This window comes from Amphiprion ocellaris, chromosome 19, assembly GCF_022539595.1.
Source record: "Amphiprion ocellaris isolate individual 3 ecotype Okinawa chromosome 19, ASM2253959v1, whole genome shotgun sequence".
Classification (NCBI taxonomy): Eukaryota; Metazoa; Chordata; class Actinopteri; family Pomacentridae; genus Amphiprion; species Amphiprion ocellaris.
In genome coordinates this window covers 16,839,107-16,858,509 of record NC_072784.1, presented here as the reverse complement: position 1 = coordinate 16,858,509, position 19,403 = coordinate 16,839,107, and the positions used below count along the sequence as shown (strand labels likewise).

Here is a 19,403-nt window from a genome sequence, read left to right as displayed (position 1 = left end):
TTTTTAATTTGTGCTGCAACTATACACTACCAGTCAAAAGTTTGGACACCTTCTCATTCAATGGTTTTTATTTAATTATTTTCTACATTGTAGATTAATACTGAAGACACCAAAACTATAAAAGAATACAAATGGAATTATGTTGTAAAGAAAAAAAGTGTTAATCTCCAGTATTAATCTACAACAGGGGTAGCCAACACGGTGCCCGCGGGCGCCTGGTTGCCGCAGAGACCATGTGTGTTGCCCACAACACATGTTCTAAAAATAACACTAGTCACCATGAAATTCCTTATATAAAATTATAGTTGCTGTTCTTTTTAAATCAAAAATACTTACATTAATGCAGATTTCAAATTACAATATTTATGATAATTTTTTAAAAAAACAAAAATGTCTTCGGTATAAATGAACTTTGACCTTGTCCGAGTCAAAGTTCACTGCGCATGTCAAACCTCCACGTCACTCTGCTGAAGCTTCCGGGCGCAGACACTTTGGGAAGCTAGATGTGGTTTTTACCCCCAAAACGTGACAGAGAAGTGAAAGAGAAAACATTATTTTCGCGATGACTGGGAGGAAGAGTTCTTTTTCACGACAGTGAAAGATAAATGTATGTGTCCTATTTGCGGGGCGACTATTGCGTCGGTAAAACGGCACAATGTGGAGAGACTCTACGTTAGCCGCCACAAAGCTTCCATGCTAACTAGCCACCTGGTAGCGCACATAGACTGGATGCGCACTACGGACAGAAAAGCCCCGGACTTAAACGCAGCTTTGACATCTGCTACGCGACGAAAAGTTTCTTCGTGGAGAAAAATGTACCATTAGAAAAGTTTGTTTCAGTGACGACTAACGGGGCTCCTCCATGACGGGTCGGCATGCAGGCTTCATTGTATGATGCAGAGGTGATCCAGACTTCCCAACATTCCTACATTACCACTGCAGCATTCACCAGCAGGCCATATGTATGTACAAAAGTGGCCGGATTTGATCATGTGATGACTCCTGTCATAAAGATCATAAATGGCTCCAAAGCCAAACAACCAGGACATTGAAGGTGCTGCTGGAGGAGCTGTCAGCTGAAATGGTGACCTGTTACTACACACAGAAACCCCATGGATCAGCAGGGGAACAGTTTTGAAGCGTTTCTTGTCACTGTGGGCCGAAATCAAAGAGTTGATGCAGTCCAGAGGGGAAGACACCTTGCTGCTTGAGGACAGAGTGGACTCTTGCTGTTGCATTTTTAACGGACATCACTGGGAAACTGAACCATCTGAACTGTGAGCTGCAAGGTAAAGGTAAGACATGATAAGCTCTGCAATGCCAGGCTTCCCACTAACACACATTTATAGACAGAGAAAGAGGTAACATATGTTGTCATTCAAAACACCGTGCCATTACATAAAAACGTGAAAATAATTTGTTGAAAACATGTAATGATTTGTTGTTATCTGTTAAAATGTTGCAATGCTGGTGAAAAATGCTGGTGATTAATACTAATGTGATAGGATTCTTTTCAAAATGTGAAAGAGTTGATTTTTTTTCTTACATAACTGATAGTTTGTACAAACATGAGACAGAGTTCATGAATTGTTCAAAAATGTTACAAAGGTAGTGGTTTGCACAAATGAAGCATGATTTGATGACAGTTAATGATTTCCTAAAAATGTTAGAAGTGACAATTTGCACAGAAATGTAACTGGTGTGATTTTGAACAAAATACTGCAAATATGCTGATTCATACAAAACTGCCAAGAAAGATATTTACCAAAGTTTCAGAGATGGGATACCTCTGACTTTTAAATATTGGAACAGATTTCCATATATATGTGTGTGTGTGTGTGTGTGTGTGTGTGTGTGTGTGTGTGTGTGTGTGTGTGTGTTTCCTACCGTCATTGTTGTGGAAATCGTCGTGAATAATTATGGTAAGGAATAATTAACATAAATGTGATCAGACAGTCTTTTTACATATCATTTTCATTATTATTATTATTGTTTAAAGATGATGGCGCAAGTTTGCTATTGAGGAAGTTTGTATCTAACAAGGTGCCCTTCATACTACTCAGTACCCTTGAAGTTGCTCTCAGGTTGAGAAGGTGTTTCCAAACTTTTGACTGATAGTGTGTTTTGATTGGGGTTTAAGTGTTGTTTGATGCCAGTCAATATTGAGCCTAAACATTCAGTTTTTGATAAAACAGTTTTTTAACTAGCCAGCAGAAGCCATGGAGTCATAAAATCTGTGTTCAAAGAGCAGATATAGACACCAAATCTGAACATAGAATTCAGTGATAGCCTTTAGTGCTCAACAGTGTTCTACAGACACGTTTTTGCTGGTTTTTGAACTTAAAGGTTCTGACACATAATACAACAATTTCAGCACTGATACCAAATCCTTTTCTGACACTAAAAGAATTTTTTAAAGGCATAATTTTTTACCATAAAATTTGTCTTTGTGAAGTTGTTCAAAATGAGCCAAATTCTTTTAGATCTGGAAATATCTCATCAAAACCTGACATAAGTATTCTAAGTCAAGTTTTTAACAGCTTTTAAAAGTCAGTGCGAGACATTTGTGTCTGTAAGTAAGTACTCCTGGTCAACGCTCAACTGGAACAAGTAGGCCAAACCCTGGGGCATTAAACGTATTCTTCAAAACACTGCCGTTGTGCTTTAATTTCCTCAAATATACAAATATAGAAACTTCTCAAACATTTTAGCTGAACACAAAGCAACTACATTTTGGAGAATTTAAATTGTCTTCAATTTGTAAAGTTAATCCTTTGATTCAAATAAGTAAATGTGTGATATATCAATATATAAGCATTCAATGCCAAGTTTTAGAACATGCAGGGGAATGTAAACATTTATAAAGTGAGAAACACATGAAATGATTTTCAAAAAGTTTAAAATGGAATTTTTTTTTAAAGCAATATTACTTTATTATTTCCATCCTTCATCATTTCAAAATAGCAAAATAATACAACAAAGCAAAAACAAAAGTTTGGGCATCGTGGACACTTTTTAGGTCTCAGCTTACAGTCTTTCAGTTCTTGTTTGTGCAGTTTTCATTCATTCTTCCTGCAAAAGGTTTCTACAGCTCACAGATTCTTCGGCTGTATTAATTGCACTGTTTGGAGGTCTTTTTTTTTTTTTTTTTTTTTTTTTTTTTTTTTTTAAAAACAGATTCTCAATGATATTTGGTTGGTCGACTGTCAAGGCCGCTTGCAGCTCTGGAGGTAGTCCATTGTGGATTTTCTGCATTCAGGATTGTCTTGTATAAGCCTTCCTCTTTTCATACTCAATTGTTTCACAGTATTTACCTCCAGAATTTAATCTTTCATTGGATCCATTCTTCTTTCTAAGAGTGAATTATTCCCTGTGCTACTTTCTGCGACACAAGGCCAAAGCATGATGGATCCACCGTGTTTCTCTCATAGAAGTCAGAAAGTTCTATTCTAACTTTATCTGTCCACAGGTCTAGTTTCCAAAATGCTTCAGGCTTGTTCTTTGCGAACTTCAATTGCTGATTTTTGTGGTGAGGACACAGGAGATTGCCATGACTCCTCCATGAAGGTGATATTTGTGCAGGCATTTTGGAGTTTAACAGCAGTTTTATTTTCTTTTAAACCTACAAGCAGTTCTCTCTGAAAGCTTTTTTTTGGTTTCCTTGACCTCCTCCATTCCTGTTAGCTACTATTACTGAATGACATCTCAAACAAACTCCTGCTTTGTAGACGTTATTTTAACATTCAGAGTTCGGCAGCTGCTTCGAGGTGCACATGGCTGCAGACTGTTGGGACAAGGGTGAGGAGTCAGAGTATTTGTAAAGCTGTGAAATCATCAACACCTGGTCTTTCCTACTCATGACTGAACGAGCCACACAAGGCTGCAATGCAAAAGTTAAATCAGAGCTGAAATTTGAAAGTTTTGCATGGTGTTTCTTTGCTTTTTCCATACTTAGAAAAAAATTTTAAATTAGAAATGTTGAAAAAGAATGTATCATTTTTAACGTTCTGGAAAGTATGTCATCTTCTACTCATAGCAACAGAACTCTCAACTTTTGCATGAAACCGTATTTCAGTAAAGCCCTACAAATTGTCAACACCAAGTTTTGACCACACTATCAAAATTGTGTTTTTTAAAATACTCACTTTGCATGCAGATTTCTGTTTTGTAAAATCAAAAATGAGCGAAAACAGAATAAAACTCACATAAAAGCTGCACAAAAACTTGGCTTACATTTAAAAAATGGCCCAAAATCCTGAATTATATTGGAAAATGTCTTCAAACAAATATCAAACTGGACTAAGAATCTCACCAAGAATTCTATTCCAAATCTTGTAATCTATTCTGAATCCATAAGCACAGAAATAAGACACAACAGATAAGAATTGGGATTTTATTAGACACTACAAATTACAGAGAGACAGAGAGGCTGAGGGCTGAACAGCACGAATAAATGTTATGCATCCATTCCATGACAAACAAATACTCCTTATATTGTACTTTTATACACTCTGAAACAGTCTGTTGGTGTTGCCATGAATACAATGGTTACAAGTCTGTTGCAATGTCCAAAATAAGAAATGAAAAAGAGTCGTCGGTGTATATAATATATAGATTTTGATGCACTAAGAAGCCCTTCAGTGCAGATCTGAACCTATCCGAGCGGTGCTGTGATGAAGACTTTACATTGCTGAGAGACTGGTGAACAGTCAGTGTATTCAAGGCACTGGAATAGACTTAGAATTATGGTTAACATTTCCGGGTGAGGTAGTGAATTCACTCTACAGTGAGGTAATTTTGGGATACACATGGATTAATTATTGGCTTTTTCCTATATATATATATATGTATATATATATATATATATATATCTATATCTATATCTGTATAGATATAGATATAGATAGATATACATATGTGATTTCATAAAAAGATGCTCCAGAGATTTGGGAGGCATCATTCCAGTCTTCACTGCAAACCCTGTTTACACTCAAGTGTATCTAGTATCTGTGCAGGTAAGATGCCGAAGGAAAACCCTCCTCTAAAGCGCTAGTAAGTATCGACGTGATAGTTTGTGGTTAGAAAACAATCTTTTTAAATCTCGCACACACCTTTGGATCGGATCTAGAACATTCAAGCAACTCTGGGACTGAGACTGGAATGTATGAGCTTTGTATTATTGGGCGGATGTTGACTTTTCTGACTGAGTTTAGGGTTGTTATGTCTTTAAATCTAGTTTACACACCTTGAACAGAACAAAACACTAAAGACTAAAATAATAAGATGTTGCCACTAAAATATGGAAGTCCAGAGATCCCAATAACAAAACAAAATTCTAATTCCTCTTACAGATGTTTAAAAATGCACAATTACTGCTAAAACAAACAACAAATGAAACTCCATTAACAAATAATCAACAAATTTGATATTTTTCTTCAAATCAACAATTACATTTGCAATGTACTTCTCATTTTCAAATTGTCAATCTCAAATCAGAAGATGTGTTTGCAAACATGACTTTCACATTTGAGTTTAGCTCATTTCTTAAAACAAAATAAAAATGTTTTGAATGGAATACATTCTTGTTTTATTATTCACCACATAATGAAAACATAATTGGATTAAATCAAAAGTTTCACATGTGGGGAAATTATCTAATGTATAAATCTTGTACAGATTTATAAAAATAAAAACAAAAAACCTTCTTCTTAGCAATTTAAATATGAAACCACCACCATCAGCTGGTTAGCTTAGCTTAGTAGAAGACTGGGGAAACCGCTTGTTTTTCTTGTCTAACTGGTACAAAAACAACTAGAATAAGCCCAGTACATAACAGCACAAACTGTTGTTTTTCCTGCAGTTTGTCAATGTATAAAGCCTTTACCCTTGGGCAGAGTCAGGCCGTTACCTAGCTTAGATGCTGCTAACTGTAACATCATATTTAATACATAAGAAAATAAGTACTTCTATAAATGACTCCATTTTAATACTGGCATCTTCGGACTTCCATACTATTGATCTGAAACGTCTGTATCAGACTTGAAAAACACAAATCAGTCACGCACTAGACTGACTAGCGGAAAGCTTTGCAACATGCTGCTCAGCAACACACTAACATTTGGGGGGGTCCACTGTAAGCCTTAACCGAAGAGAAAATCTCTATAAAAACATCAAAATGAAATTAAAAAAAGCTTCCCAGTGTCCATCACTCAGGTTCAGGGACACACTACAACTGCATCGACTGAAGGAACCGATCGCACACACACAGCAGCAATAGTAACCAGCTATAGATCTCCCTTCCTTCATAGTAACTTCATCCCATCAAATCAAGCTGCACGATTACAGAAAGCCTTAAACATTCACCAAGAAAGGAAAGAAAAACCCTTTACTGGACGACTTATTAAATCTTGGGAGGTTCAAACATAGTTAACAAAGTGTCTGTTCTTTCCGAATGTGGGTTAACAGCAATGAAAAGAGACCTAACTGTACATTCTTTCTTCTGAACTGCATTTCAGCATCTGCTTCTTTTGATTTAAATGACATGGGAGCCCAACGGTGGCACCAACGTAAGCAGGAGTGTTGTCATACTAAGAATAATGACGGTAATAATGAGTACAATAATGCCCAGGCGGTTTTGGGTGCTGCTGAATGTCCACAAATCTCTGTAAAACTACCACATCCTACCTAATATAGAATATCAAAATACCACTATATGCATTTGTCTTTGAGTTATATATTTGTATTCTTTAATAATTTTCTGGATCTGTTGTGCCTTTAAAATACATAGTTCAGTAATGTATAGGAAAAATACTGTACAAAAAGAACAACTTATAGAATAAGTTTATATAAACATATCTCTTGTAACCAATATATCATCTCTGTTGTGAATCGTTTGGTCTGCAGTAAACAAATTGATTGGGTTAACCACAGTATTGGACAACACCATCCAACTTTTTTTGTCAACATCTTTTACATTCATACAGCCATCTTTAAAAAGAAGGCAAACATAGAGCTACAAAGAGAGACTACAGACATCTGTATTGATTTCTAAAATAAAAACACTCATATTAATCATGCTAAGTTTAACAGAAGCAAAAAGAATTATCAACAACTTTGCCAAAAAAAGAGAGAGAGAACGAGAGAGAAAAGATTTGCGAATAGCTTTTTGTTTTGTGAAAGAAATCATGCTTAAATCTGAAAACAAGGAGGAGGCTAAACAACAACAATGTCAAGAGTAGTATTAATACTAACAATTATATCAACAGAATATATATATATATAAAAAAACAACAATCTTCCATCTGAGAAATAAAAGGTAGATAAATATGAGGTGGAGGAAATTTTGAGCGAGTGGAAACATTGCACCGGATCAGATTGTGAGACACGCATTAGTGCAGAGGTTAACTAAGGTTAGGTTAGTTAACGGAGGTGAGCTAAGATGCAAAATGGGAAAAGAAGGAGGATGATAGGTTGTGATCTGTCAGCGGGGCGAGCATGGAGGGCTGAGGAACATATCTCAGTTTAGCTGTGGGTAGGAATTATTGCTCAGTGTCCGAGTGATGAAAAAAAACAACTGGTTTTCAGAAACGGCAAATCTGCGCCAGGATTGCACAGGAAAAACTCTTGAAGTGCTATCTGAACGTTAAAATACCGCATATGCTGTTTGAGGAGAGTAGTGTTAGAGCGCGAGGAGGGTTAGACAACTGACACACAACATGAACATCAAGAAAAGGGGTCAAAAAAGAGATGAAGCTAGAAGCAGGTTCCTGGACACGTCACAGAGAGACAAAGAAGGGAAACAACAGTTTTCAGTCCTGATCTCACGTATAAAATCGGTATGAAAGTGAACAACAAACAGCATGGCATCGTTTCTCAAAAGTGGAAGGTAGCAGAGTGGGAGGGGGATCAGACTCAGCTGGTGGGTTGGCTCATAACTCCTCACAGTACATTAAAGTGGGAAGTATGCATGTGTAAATATATATATATTTATCTATGTATATGTATATATATTTAGTCAAACAATGTGTACAGTAAAGTAAAAGAAGGAACAGATGAATTGAAGCTTATGATAGAAGTCAAAAATGACAGTTATAATACCAGAATCATACAGGTGTGTGTTGGTGGGGTGGAGGAGGAGGCGGGGTGAGGAGAAGAAAGTAGGGGTGGAGTTGGTGGAGGAGGAGGAGGGGGGCAGTGCCACCAAAAAAAGAGACACATTGTCCTTCAAACTCGAGGGAAGGAGGGTCTGGGGAGCAGAGTGGGTGCTGGGGGGTTTGGTGGTGGTGGATGGGCGGGCGAGGCGAGGGTTTGGGGCTCACAGGGGCCCATGTCGGGACTCGTATTTAGCCAGAACGTTCTTGCAGCGGCCCAACTCCTTCCTCAAGTCCGCTACCTCCATGCGGAGAGCGGCGTTCTCCTTCTCCAGGAAGCCGGCCCGGATGGCGATCTGGTTCTCCTTCAGCCGCCTGGCGTCCCGTGACCGCTTGGCCGCCACGTTGTTCTTTCTGCGCCGGGCCCAGTACCTATCGTCCTGTAGGGGGAGCAGCAGACGGTTAGAACCAGAGAAAGTGGTGGCAGTCAGAAACACCAGTCTTTTTTTTTTTTTTCTCCTGAATGCAATGCCTGTTACTGATCAGCTGCACTGGAAGCACACAAAAAAGTCTAACATGTCTCTGCTGGTAGAGAGTGAATCTCTCAGATTAAAATATCATCAGTGGAAAATACTTTTGCTAGTGTTAGTTAGGGCTAAACAATTACAATAAATTGCAGCTCCTGTGATTTAGATGCTGCACTTGTCCATATTTCAATAATATTTGAACTCCATCCAAAAAAATTAAGCAGATCAGGTCACATACAAAATTGGTAAACGCTTATCTTTTTCTATACTTTCTCCATAAAAACCTTGAAGCCAAAGATCTTCTGTTGTAGATCCTAGAATAGTTAATAAAAATATAAATGAAGATAAAGAAAACTGAAAAAGAAATCCTCCTCTAAATACAAATTGTGCTGATTTTTCTGTAGCTGTAATGCTGCACCACCTGTCTGGGAATATCAACCCACCAAACACACTGTCAGCATGCCTACATAGACTACAAATAGCTTGTTTTCATCTAAAACTGCACATTAAATGAAAAAATTACATAATAGAACTAGCTAGTGTGAGGAAGAACTCACAACATAAGCAGTTTTTTTTAAAGCACAGAACTTTCAGTTTGTGTTTTTATTGTTTTGTTGTTCAATTTGACTGTTGAATTGTGTGCTTCATGAAATATGATTTATTTTAATTTTTTTTTGTCTTTTCATTCTGTATTTTACAAGTCTGGAGGTAATTTAACAGGACTGGGGGTCAGTAATTGTTTTTAATTATTTGAAATCTTTCAAAGCACAAAGTCTCCAAAAACTGTCAAGCACTGCAAAGTTCTTTAAATTCTTGGTCTTGTTTGCTTGTTCTTTGACCAGACAGTTGCTGACAAAAAAGCAGTTCATCAATTTTAGACTTCTAGATAATGTGTCTAAACAACGCTTCACATTTGACAGACTTCAGCTTGTTTTACTAAAAGAGAAAGTTACTTCACACCGAATCAGACTGAGACAGCATCAGCACTACTGATGAAAATTCTAATTATGCTCAGTCCTACATTTAATGCAAATCTTTTACTAAGCAAATTTAGCATTAAACCAGCAAATAACAGTAACCAGTCATTTAGATTGTTTTGTTTTGGCTCTCAGGCCAGGTTTCTTCCTCCTCTCAGGGTTTAACTTGCCTCAGACCTCACCTCACCTGCTTACATAACAACAGACCCTGGCATCCAAAAAAGTCGATCTGATCTCACATCGCTATGAAGAACCCCCAACCTCCCCCCAGCTAAAACTGACAGACATAAGCAAACAGCAGGTCACCTTCAGGTCCTCGGGAATGAAAACCTTGCGGGCTTTTTTGATCATGGGCTGTGGCTTCAGCTCCTCGGCGGAGAACTTGCGCTTCCTGGGGTCGAACATCTCCTGACCGGGCACACTGGACAGGGCCAGGTCAGCCGGATCGGGGTCATAGGTCACGGGCACCTGAATGGACTCTGGGTCGATGGGGCTGGGGGTGTCCCGGGATGAGGGCAATGCTGAGGACGAGGGCAGAAATATAAAAATGCACATTAGTTGCCTGTAACTACATAGAAGGACCTGTCTTTTTGAAAAGAGGGTGTAAAGAGGATGATTTTATCAGGAACCAAACTGTGAGTATGTCTGGTTTTGGCAGAAATGACAGCATTAAAGAGGCCCTTATCATTTGAAGTAATTGGTTATGTAACATAATGAGCGAGTCCTCATCAGAACATCTCCTAAAGCTCTCTGCAGGAGGCCTCCATCTGTCCTCTGAACTTATTTCTTTGAGGAAATGTCAGGCTTTGATTTACTTGCTGAGGTGATGTAGCTGAGCGTGGGTTGCAGACGTACAAGAGAGGAGATGACTGCTTTTCGAGAAAATGAAAATCCTGTGATTCGACCAGCAGGTGGTGCTAGCACACCAGCTTTATAAACAAGGTAAACACACACACACTTTCACAGACTCATCAGTCTTATCTTCCAACTATCAGCAGCTCCGGTCAGCTGATGTCAAAGCAGCAGATTCTATATTGAAACTGACTCCTCATTGAGCAGCTGCATGGCCTCAGGTCTGTCTGCCTGTAGTACAAAGCTTCTCTAATTGATTTGAAGCAATGGACCAACCAGTGGAGGATGATTCAGTTCATTAGTTGGCCTAAATGGAACAATTACTCCTTGATTTGTTACATTAGCAGTAATTTCTTTTGTGATGCTGACCACACCTGCAATCCCTGCTCGATACTAAAATCCTGATGAGCAACACAATAGCTTGAAGACGAAAGCAGCAGGAATGTTTATTAGCTGCTGATACATCATGAGCTAAATTTTTATACTTGTGACGCTGCTATGACAGCCAGTCAATGCTGGTGACTTTCACACTGCTTTTGGCTGCAGTGGAGATTTGAGAAGGGGCTGTCAGATTCAACTCTCAGTGAAGAAAGAATGAAAAAAATCTGAGACAAACCGGATGTTCGTGTGTCTGTGCATCAGGAGACACTGTCCTACCCGGAGGAAACGTTGGCTTTCTTCACAGAGACGTGAAACCCTCAAGCGAATGCCACACCACCTCAGATTTCTCAGATAAGCCCACGGAAAACTATATTTCAGTGCCAACACTGAGCAGTGTTTGTTCGGAAAAAAAACTATGCAGGACTGTTAAAACGGCCAATTATCACCTCGTAAAGCTGAGCGGAAGTGTGGAAAAAAATTCTGTGGTGAAAAACATCACAAATACAACAACTTTCTCACACATCTGTTGGGAGATATTTGCCTTCAGCAGATGTTGATGTTGCACTAGGGATGGATGCGGTTGCAAATGTTTCCAACCTCATGACTTTTTATTCATTTTGGTGTCAAACATTTCTACTAGAACTAGAACACACTTAAACAGGTGTTCCTAAAAGGCTCCTTTCTCATTTAACAAAAACTAGCCAGAATTTTGATGTATTCAGAGCTGCACAAGAACTAGCCCTCAATAAAAAAAAGAGAAGTAAGTAAACAAAAGCAGCAGCCAGTTATTTTCAGCACTGAATGATCTGCCAGTTAATTTTCTCAACATTCAGACTATAAAATAGAAGAAAAAAGTGAAAAAGCCCGAAAAAAAAGTATTATTTTCACCGCTGATTGGCCAAGTAGATAGTAAAAGTAAAAACTGAAAAATGAGAATGATTTTTGGTGCAGCCAAAAGTTTGAAGTCAGTTGAGGTTAATTAAAAATCAGGAAATAATCCCATTTGAACAGCTTTTGGAGTTTAAATGTAGCTGTTTTGTTTTCAGTGCAGTTTAATTACAATAATTAAAAGGATGGATCAGTTACAAACATGACATAATGACTTTTCTGCCAGTGGCTCCTACAATTTCTGACCATTTGATAAATCACATGATTCCTACGCACCACATTTACACCCCAGAGGTAATCTGTCCTTAAGCTCAGACACAAATAGACCAACTTAACCTCCCACCATTCATAAACCAAACACTGCCGGAGAACAAGCTTCTTACTAACTAAAACCGGTGTCTGTCAGAACTGTACTCCAGCCTACAAATAGCCAGCCTCGCCCTAATCACCTTTACCAGTCAGTTTGATCTCCCAATTAGCAAACTTACAACACATCGGCCAGTTCATTGACCTCTAATGTCTAAAACCACTGAACCACAAATTCCAATGGAGAGGAATTATAAATTCACAAAAAAAAAGTCCCACGTCACCTACAAAATAAGTTTGAAATTAACAAGCCAATAAAGGTACTCCACTTGACCTACAAAGAGCTGTGTGGAATACCTGCATAGCTTGTTTTAATTTGACGTACAAGCATTTTATCTGTTTACACACAAGGTGGTTTCAGGTTGGTGTCACGCTACGTGATCATATCTAAGTTACTGTGAGTGTTATCGTGTCACTGTGTAGGTGATAAAACTGCAGTCGGCGATAAGACGAGCTGTTGGTCGAATCTGTGTGGAGGACAAAGCTTCTGAACTCTGACCTTGGTGGAACAACAATGGTCCAACAACAGCCAGTTGATCCCATTAAAAATTACAATTACATTTAAAGGACCCCAGGAGTTGTTGCTAACTAGCTTTGAAACAGCTGATTTCAATTTTAATTAGCTCAGAAAGCCAAACCTATTCACATAGTACACAAAGTACACACTTACTAAAGGATAAGTCTGGTGATTTTCCATATTTTTGTAATCGTTATTACAAAAAACACCAACATCATGAACTAATGTATGCTACCAATAAGTATTACATCTGAATTGTGAGTCTGATATATCCAAAAAACATATCTCCTGTGCCACTGGGCTCCATAGTTGTCCAAGAACAACTAAAACTGTTCTTTAATAGCGATAAACACCACAGCTAAATTAACTGGCTTCAGTCATTTTTAAGAAAAATAGAACATTCCTTATTCCAGCTTCTTAAATGTGAATATTTCCTGGTTTCTTTCCTCATCTATGACAGTAAACTTAATATCTTTGAGGTGTGGACCAAACAAGACATTCAAGGAAGTTATCTTGGGCTTTGGGAAACATTGATCAACATTTTTCACCATTTTCTGGCATTTTCCAGACCAAACAACTTATCAAATAATTGAAAATAATCATTAGTTGCAGCCCTAATGAACACATGCACTGTGCTTTGCTGGATATACTTACTTTAGATAGTATATGAATCTAAAAGTAGTCCCTGAACAAATTCAGTATTTTCTCCCGTTTGTAAACTATGGTGATCACGTTTAAAAGAAATTAGTGAGATTCTAAAAAATGAAAATGTGTATTTGTTGCTTTCTTCAGCAGGACACTGGAACCACATCACATTGTTGGACTTGGTCCTTTCATGAGATCTATTCACACTATATCTATAATTAGCTTATTAGTATACTGATGCAGAGCTGAGGTTTGTTTTCATGTCTTACAAGGCAAGATTCCTCCAGGCCACTCATGCAGGGCCAGCATGTCATGCCCACAGGGCAGATGATGAGGAGACTAGGTTTGCAAGAGGCCAGAGAAACTGGCTGCTACAACAACATGAGCGCAGATCTGATAAGTATTGTCTGACTCCTGCTGCCTTCTCTGACACCAAATTATTTCTATATATCGATAAGGACCCTGCACTTAGCTTCTCAAATGAGACCATTTGTTTCTTGATGAGCCACCTCTTGTTGACTAACAACAATGCAACACAACACACCCTTTGACCCTCCAACATCTGAGTTTCCCTTTGGCCCCTGCCAGCAGCGCACAGGGGTCCATCTCCTGAACCGACCCTCAACGTCTGTACAGGTCGCTCTGACTGAGAAACACCTTAGCACTGGTTCCTTCGTTAGTTTTTTTATTCGCGATAACAAATGTTATCAGCTGCCTTGCGAGTGCAGCCCAGCCACAGAGGCATTGTGGTTGTTGTGGGTGGTGGTGGCAGTGTGGCTGGTTAGACGAGACCAGACTTGCTGAGCTGGAACAACATTGCGTGCACGTGACAAAAGCACACCCGAGTCCATGTGATCTCTGCAGGGTACAGCCTGTGCCCTGGCTCCGAGTGCAGGCCGATTCTGGCGAGGGAAGGAAGGAGGGAGGGAGGGAGGGAAGGAAGGAGGGAGGGAGGGAGGGAGGAAGACTGGACAGGAAGTGGAGGGTGTTTAAAGGGAGGGTGAAAGTGTGAGGGAGGGAGAGAGGGAGGGTGGGGCGAGAGAGGAGAAGCAGGCAGGTTTATGCCGTGACAAGCTCCTGTTTGTAGCTCAGCGCTGCACACGGTGCCTGCATGTGTCCGTCACATGGCCCAGCACGCTGCAGGAAACCCCAGCTGCGTTCACGTGAGAGGTAAATGTGAAGACGCACACAGACCAAAACACAACACACACACACACAAGTTCTGCCTTTGTACGTATATACATGTGCACTAAGGCTAGAATAAACTGTCCTGTACAGATCCACCTCCCCTGGAGCACTTTATCTCTGGATGCACTGTTCTCAGGTTAAAATGCTCATCTGCACACCTCTCTGTACTCACAGGAACAGACATGCTGCAAATTTGTGAAAACATCAAGTCACACAGTTAGATGAGGGACTTTGGGTACAATAATTTTGATCATCACATATAAAGATTTCTGCGAAGAATTTTTTTTCTAAATCTGTGACTATCAAAGGAGCAATGTAAAGCCACTACCTTAAACATTAGAAAGTTATTTTCTGCCATTTTTAGACAAAAAAAATATCTATCACTATCACAAATCTAATATCAAAATGCAATAAGATTTGGGTCTGCTGCTTAAAAGCAATGAGGAAATGAGGAAGAGGGATATTTAGTGGAGCAGGCATTAATTAAAGATTAACTTTTAGAAAATAGAGCAGGTTTTTGTTAAATCTACAGTTGTTTGCTTATTATGAACGGTGACAAGAGAGCTATGACCTAAAATTTAAATCACACACTTTTGATTTGTCTCTTTATAGCCTGCATTTTCTATAGAATTTGTGATTTTTTTTTTTTAGTTTTTCTAATCTAATTATTTAATTCAGCATTGAAAATTATGTAAAATCACCTTGATCAACAAATATGCTTTGAATATTCTGATATTCTTGAATGGACTGAAACTGTAGGTTGTTTTGCTTCTGTTTAAATAAAGGAGATTTAGAGAATTTATTGAGAAATATTTTTTTAAAAAGTAAATTCAGTTTAAGAGTCAGTGTCATGAAGATAACACTGCAGTTTGTCACCAAGGTTTCTTCCTTCCTAACCTTCCAACTTTGAGACTCACAACACTGAGCTGAAATTTTTGTGAGGTTGAGGTCCAACAGCTGCAGAGATCTACTAAAGTCACACCAACATTTGGCACAAACAGCTCCAACATAACAGCAGGAAGACTCCATGTTTGTGGTTCCTTCAGGGGAAAATTAATGACAATTTCACCTAAAAATGTGCCAACATGACTTGACACATTCAGTCCTTGAAAACAATTAACCACTATCCCCTCATTATCTACAGACTTTGATCACCACTAACATCAATAAACTCTTGCACAGAAGATGAATCTGCATTTTTCTGACTGCAGGTTATGTGATTTAACACTCCATTAGGCACTCGCTGACTCTTGACTCTGCATGTCGCTTTTCACCAGAACCCCAACTCTCTCTGCATTTATAGGTAATAACAACAACAGCAAACCCCCCAATACACTCTATTTATGTGCCACATATCGTCAGATCTTCTGCCAGGAGCTTTTTAGTGTGAAGTTTGGATGTGGAACGCTAAACAGTCTCCAGAGCCGTGGTTGGGTTTTGCCTGCTGAGAATTTACTCTGTTTATGTTTGTTGTGAGGGTCGGCCTTTTAAAATGATTTAAAGCGTTCTGGTGTCTTGTGAATTCAAAACCCAAATAGAATCTGGCAGCAGCTTAACAAACACAGTTACACAGTTTAGTGCCTCAGTCTAACAGCCTACTTAATGTCAGCTCATTATAATGATATGATTTTCTATTATGAAAAGCTCTATTAGACCACCACAACACAGCAATTTTGTATCTATGTGGTTCAGTGCCTTTCTTGAAATTTTAAAATGTTCTGATGACCACGCACAGCTTTAAAATGCCTTAAATTCATTAAAATTTAAGTCATTAACGGTACAGTACAGCACAAATGCTAAATGAAGTTCAGCATGACATAGCACTTTCTGAATCGCATTTCATACAAATGGAAGCAGTTTTAATGGGCGACTGCCAAACTCTGCAGGGAATTCTAAGAAATTAAAATGAATGCCATAATTTGACAGAGGAAATGTGAAACTCAATACACCTTTATAACAATAGCACAAACAAGTAAAGCCAACATGACAGTCAACAGATAGCCTTTTGTTCCAATCAGGGCTTTGACGATGACACCTAACTGCATCCTTGGACTTGAGCCTGCTCAGCTTGTACTGTGGGACTCCAAAGTCCAGATCAGGGCCGTAAAACTGAACTGAAGTATGTCAGTGTGTATCTAACCTGTGGTCAAAAAACGGGAAGATTAGCATTTGGAGCTAAATGAGAAACAGCAGCACACTGTGATGCCTTCAGGGACTCTTGGAGACAAGAACTTGTTCTCTCCCAGTACCTCCCTCAGGGCTGAGAGTTGTTCTAATGTGGAGGGTGTGTGTGTGTGTGTGTGTGTGTGTGTGTGTGTGTGTGTGTGTGTGTGTGTGTGTGTGTGTGTGTGTGTGTGTGTGTGTGTGTGTGTGTGTGTGTAAACAACAGCACAGACGTTCAGAGCCTCTCCTGATGCTGAGAAGGAGTGAACAAGCATGTGATCCCATGTGCCTCTGCATGCAGGTGTGTTGTCAGGTGCACATCAGGCTCTGCCACATGTGCTTCGCTTCCCTACCTGCTGTGCTGGGGCTGTGGAGGCAGGTCTGAGGCGCCATGCCTGTGTGAACTGATGTGGTGGCTCGGCTGCTCAGGTCCACCACGGAGGGGGTGGGCGGGGCGGGCGGCGGGGCCTGCTGCAGAGGGGCAGCCTGAGGTGGCTGTGCCGTCTGCGGGGCCTGGTCGCTCTGGGTTGTGTTGGCTGGGATGCCGTTTTCTGACAGGAACTCCTCCAGGTCCATGTACTCCAGCTGAAAGTTGTCCCCGTCATAGGGAAGGGTTTTGTCCCACAGGGTCGGCCCGAGGAAGGCCGACTGCGGGTGGTTGGCAGCGCTGCTCTCATCATCGAGCTTCTTTTCCTTTTCCTTGTCTTTGCCAAATCCTGTCAAAGTTTGCATAAAGTCATTTCAGTGTATCTTAAAATGGGTCACTTAAAACAAATGAGCAAAATGTGAAATGGTTAGAGAGCTATTTTCTATCACAGGTTAATAAATATACTGTGAAAAGTCAGTTAATTATTTCTGGAAGTCTATTAATGTGTTTAATCAATGACACTGAAGTGGTGCCAAAAATCTAAGCCTTTATATAAATATTTTTATATTTGAATTCTGTTTTCTATTTTAAGATTTTAGCTGTGCAAGTAGTTTTTGTGTACAGTACTATGTATATTATATATATATATATATATATATATATATATGTGTGTATAGTATTTTTCTACATGTTTGCACACTGCAAAATTTATATACAGTATATTTTACATAATGTAAATACTATTTTTATTACTTTGATCTTGGACTTCTGTGATTAGGTTTTGTGCCATAAATCTTTTACGCTCAGTGTCAGATGTGGGTTCTTGACTAATTGTAGCTGCTGTAATAAAGTCACTTCCTACAAAGGATCAATATTTTTTTCTGCCACCATAAACAAATAAAGCCAAACTCACTTTGTTTCATAACGCCATGCACGCTACACATCCTTAGATCAACTGCTTTTAACCGTTCTACCGTTCTCTTTCAATCAAATTGACATTTTCAGAAAAAAATTTTAAAATGTACATGATTAAAGTAGCTTGTGGTTGCTCCCAATGGTTTTTAAAAATATTTTATTTTAGAATTTGATCTTACGTGTGTTGTTTTTTTGTTTTGTTTTTTAGTATTTTAGAAGCTGATTTTACAAGTTTTTATCCTGTCTTGCTTTTTGCACATATTTTTGTTCTTGTTTGTTGTATAAAATGTACAACTCAGGCTGTTAAAACATGCAACATAAATAACGTTGAGCTAATTTGGGGAAAATACGTTGCGATTGTCCTGAATTGACCCTTCGTGGTTAAAAACTAGGTCTCCATGTCCTAGGACTCCTAATGTAAAGACACTCAGTACATTAAAAACAAACAGTGGGTGAGAGAGTGTACTGCAAGCAATCACAACAGCCTCAGAGCAGAAAAGACGCCCTCTATCGACAGCAAGTGGTATCGCTAAGATAAATCCCATTGAAGACAAGAGGGTTTAAAGGTTATAAACAGCACCTCTAAGCTAAAAACAGCGCAGTTACAATATTTGCACAGTCTGCATCACGCAAAATGGGTAAGTAACGCTAAAATATTATGTTAGCTAGTTCCCGTCAACCTGTCAGTCAAGTAATATTCAGGAGAGACATACAGCTTTTTGGTTTCAATATCTCTGCAGTTCGCAGGAATAATTACATAACGTTGTTTATTTTTCGACAAAGATCGTATATTGATAGAGACGTAACTATGAGTGGGTTTGGTGAACCTGCGTCCTTCACTGCCTATCTGTCAAATGCGTCTCCGGCGTGAAAGCAAGCAGCGGTCGACAGCAGGTCAAGTTTGTTCCGTTAAAAACGTACCTTCGTCGTGATGGAAAGGCAGCTTCAGCGGATTCTCCAGCAGGGACTTGAGGACGCCGTGAGTCGGCGGCAGAAAAGTTGGGTTTATAGGAAGAGGTCTGGCCATTTTCTCCATATGTCTTGAAGGGCAGTTGGAGAACAGAGCTCGCAAAGACTAAATTCCCCCCCCGCAATTTACGAAAAAGTCGCGACCGAACTCGCTAGCCAGCCCGTGGAGGTCCGCGCAGGTGTGCACAACGATGCCGGGGGCTCGGAGGGGACAAGACGAGGCTCCGCGCAGCAGCAGGACGGCGAGCGGCTGGCTGTCTGTCGTCGGGGCTGGCTGGCAAATAGCTGGAGGAGAGGAGGCGGAGGGCGGAGGGAGTCGCTGCACTCCTCCATCCATGTGCGGAGACGGACGCCGCTGACGTCAAAGCACCGGGAGGGCGGAGACCGCGGGGTGTTCAGGGATCGTGGGGAAATAAACAACTCCGCTGCTCGAGTGGTGCTGCGTTCAGGGACGCTCGGAAATATTGGTCTTATATGTCTGAGGTGAACAATTCGCTATGGTGAATAATAATAATAATAATAATCTTCAGATTTTTTGTCATTTATTTTAATTAGTCT

General features: G+C 39.6%; 1 protein-coding gene across 1 annotated transcript; it reads right to left on the bottom strand.

Moving 5' to 3' along the window:
* Nucleotides 1-4,379: 4,379 nt before the first annotated feature.
* hlfa (HLF transcription factor, PAR bZIP family member a) lies at nt 4,380-19,148 on the bottom strand. Its single transcript, XM_023298051.3, has 4 exons — nt 18,798-19,148; nt 16,948-17,310; nt 9,901-10,115; nt 4,380-8,530 (listed from the first exon to the last, which is right to left on the bottom strand). Exons 1-4 carry the CDS (start codon nt 18,910-18,912, stop codon nt 8,315-8,317), a joined length of 909 nt encoding a protein of 302 aa, XP_023153819.1. The 5' UTR covers nt 18,913-19,148; the 3' UTR covers nt 4,380-8,314.
* Nucleotides 19,149-19,403: the final 255 nt, after the last annotated feature.

Bases quoted from the DNA above. Each gene is read 5' to 3' on its own strand.
- hlfa (XM_023298051.3), bottom strand. From the start codon at position 18,912: ATGGAGAAAATGGCCAGACCTCTTCCTATAAACCCAACTTTTCTGCCG. The intron at 17,311-18,797 runs GTACGTTTTTAA...AAACTTTGACAG, and splicing joins GCCTTTCCATCACGACGAAG to GATTTGGCAAAGACAAGGAA. The intron at 10,116-16,947 runs GTAGGGAAGCGA...CCTCGTCCTCAG, and splicing joins CCACAGCCCCAGCACAGCAG to CATTGCCCTCATCCCGGGAC.